Source organism: Stegastes partitus, unplaced genomic scaffold (assembly GCF_000690725.1).
Source record: "Stegastes partitus isolate 25-593 unplaced genomic scaffold, Stegastes_partitus-1.0.2 Scaffold1090, whole genome shotgun sequence".
Taxonomy (NCBI): Eukaryota; Metazoa; Chordata; class Actinopteri; family Pomacentridae; genus Stegastes; species Stegastes partitus.
In genome coordinates, this window is record NW_007578821.1 from 254,507 (window position 1) to 256,137 (window position 1,631).

Sequence of the window (1,631 nt, forward strand, 5' to 3'; positions counted from 1 at the left end):
ATGATATAAACTACATGACTAGTTCAAATAATAAGTTTACAAAAGGTACAATATGAGATATAAATACAACAAGTGACAAAACTGAATGTTATGGATAAGACTGTATAACATTATATATAAAATACAAACTAGCCTAACGAGTTTAAATATTAAGGTTAAGACTCTACAGAATGTAAACGTGTATTTTTATGTATATTTTCAGTCTATATATAAATGATTTCCCCGGTCTCGTCTCATTTGCCTCCTGAAGGTTCTGAATCGTGAACACTCTTCATTTTTCCAATACTACTTACCTCTCCACAAACATATTCTCACAACTGTCTCTGACTGTGGTGACGTAAACTACTAGAGTTGGAAAATACCTGTCACCAGGCTGAGCCTAAGTGCCGACGTGGCCTTTCCTCGTAGCCGTACCTCTTTAGGACATCGATAAGCCTTAAGTACAGAGTCATAAAACGTACAGCGATTAGCTCGGAGAGATGAGTGCTGGTTGCTGTCTCCTCTCAGAGCCATCATGCCCATCACGCTGCTGTGGGCCGTGGACGTCTACGGCCGGGTGTACAGCCTCTCCACCGCCGGCCAGCGCTGGCAGCGAGCCGACGACCTGCTGCTGGAGCTGAAGCGGGTCACTGCAGGGAAGGGGCGCTGCTGGGGCGTGGGCTGCGACCACCATGTTTACCTCAACATGATGCCCAGTGAGACGTCCATCCGCTACCGGGAGGAGACCTACGAGAACCAGGTGGGCCCAGCCGCTTGCTGCTCCGCTGACACTGTAGATGCTGGACGTCACTCATGCTCCAGCTGTGACTCTCTCTGTCTGTGTCCTCAGAGGTGGAACCCAGTGGACGGCTTCACGGACACGCTGCTGCCCACCGACCGCTGGCCGTGGAGCGACGTGACCGGCATGAATCCCCAACCGCTCCACAGCTTCCAGCTTCCCTCCCACAGCTGGGAGTGGGAAGGAGACTGGTTTGTGGACCATAGCTGTGGAGGAGAACCGAGCCAGACTGGGGTGAGGAGCAACCCGAGTCCTCAGGAGCACGTATTAGATGTTCTATAAGACGTCAAGCATCACAGCCACCATCTGTCCTGGTTCTGTTTCATGGAGAAACAAAAAGCTTCTTCTTTGTTTCTACTCTTTTATCTCCATCATGAAGCTGTTTTAACTTTTCCACGTGTTCCATCAGTGCTGCTGAGTGATGTTTGTCCCTGAGACACTGTTGGGTGGGTCTGGTTGTAACAGTGGTGTCCAGTGATGGCCATGATCTGCTCCTCTGTGTTGCCGTCTTTCTCCTCTTCCTCTTTCTCTTCCTCTTTCTCTGCTGTTGATTCCTGCTCATGCTGTCTGATCAAACACAGTGTCTGCTTCTCTTCTCTGACTCCTCAGGGCTGGGAGTATGCAGTTGATTTCCCGGCCAACTTCTCCCCCGACAAGAAGTGGAACTCCTGCGTTCGTCGTCGGCGATGGATCCGCTACAGAAGATATACGGCACAAGGCACCTGGGCCAAGGTGGGAAAGTCTGCTTATCCTGGACATTTAAAAATCCTGCTATTTTAATTATCAGATACAATCAGTGCAGAGCAGGTGCAGGGCCTGTAGTAACGTATTCACCCCCCTGGAAGTTTTTCCC

The 1,631-nt window shown here is 49.7% G+C and overlaps 1 protein-coding gene across 1 annotated transcript; it reads left to right on the forward strand.

Moving 5' to 3' along the window:
- Nucleotides 1–514: 514 nt before the first annotated feature.
- Nucleotides 515–1,510, forward strand: LOC103367812 (tectonin beta-propeller repeat-containing protein 1; the record flags this gene model as incomplete). Its single annotated transcript, XM_008295954.1, has 3 exons — nucleotides 515–739; nucleotides 830–1,012; nucleotides 1,388–1,510. Coding segments are annotated over exons 1-3 (531 nt in total), but the record flags the coding sequence as incomplete, so codon positions are not given.
- Between the last annotated feature and the right edge of the window lie 121 nt (nucleotides 1,511–1,631).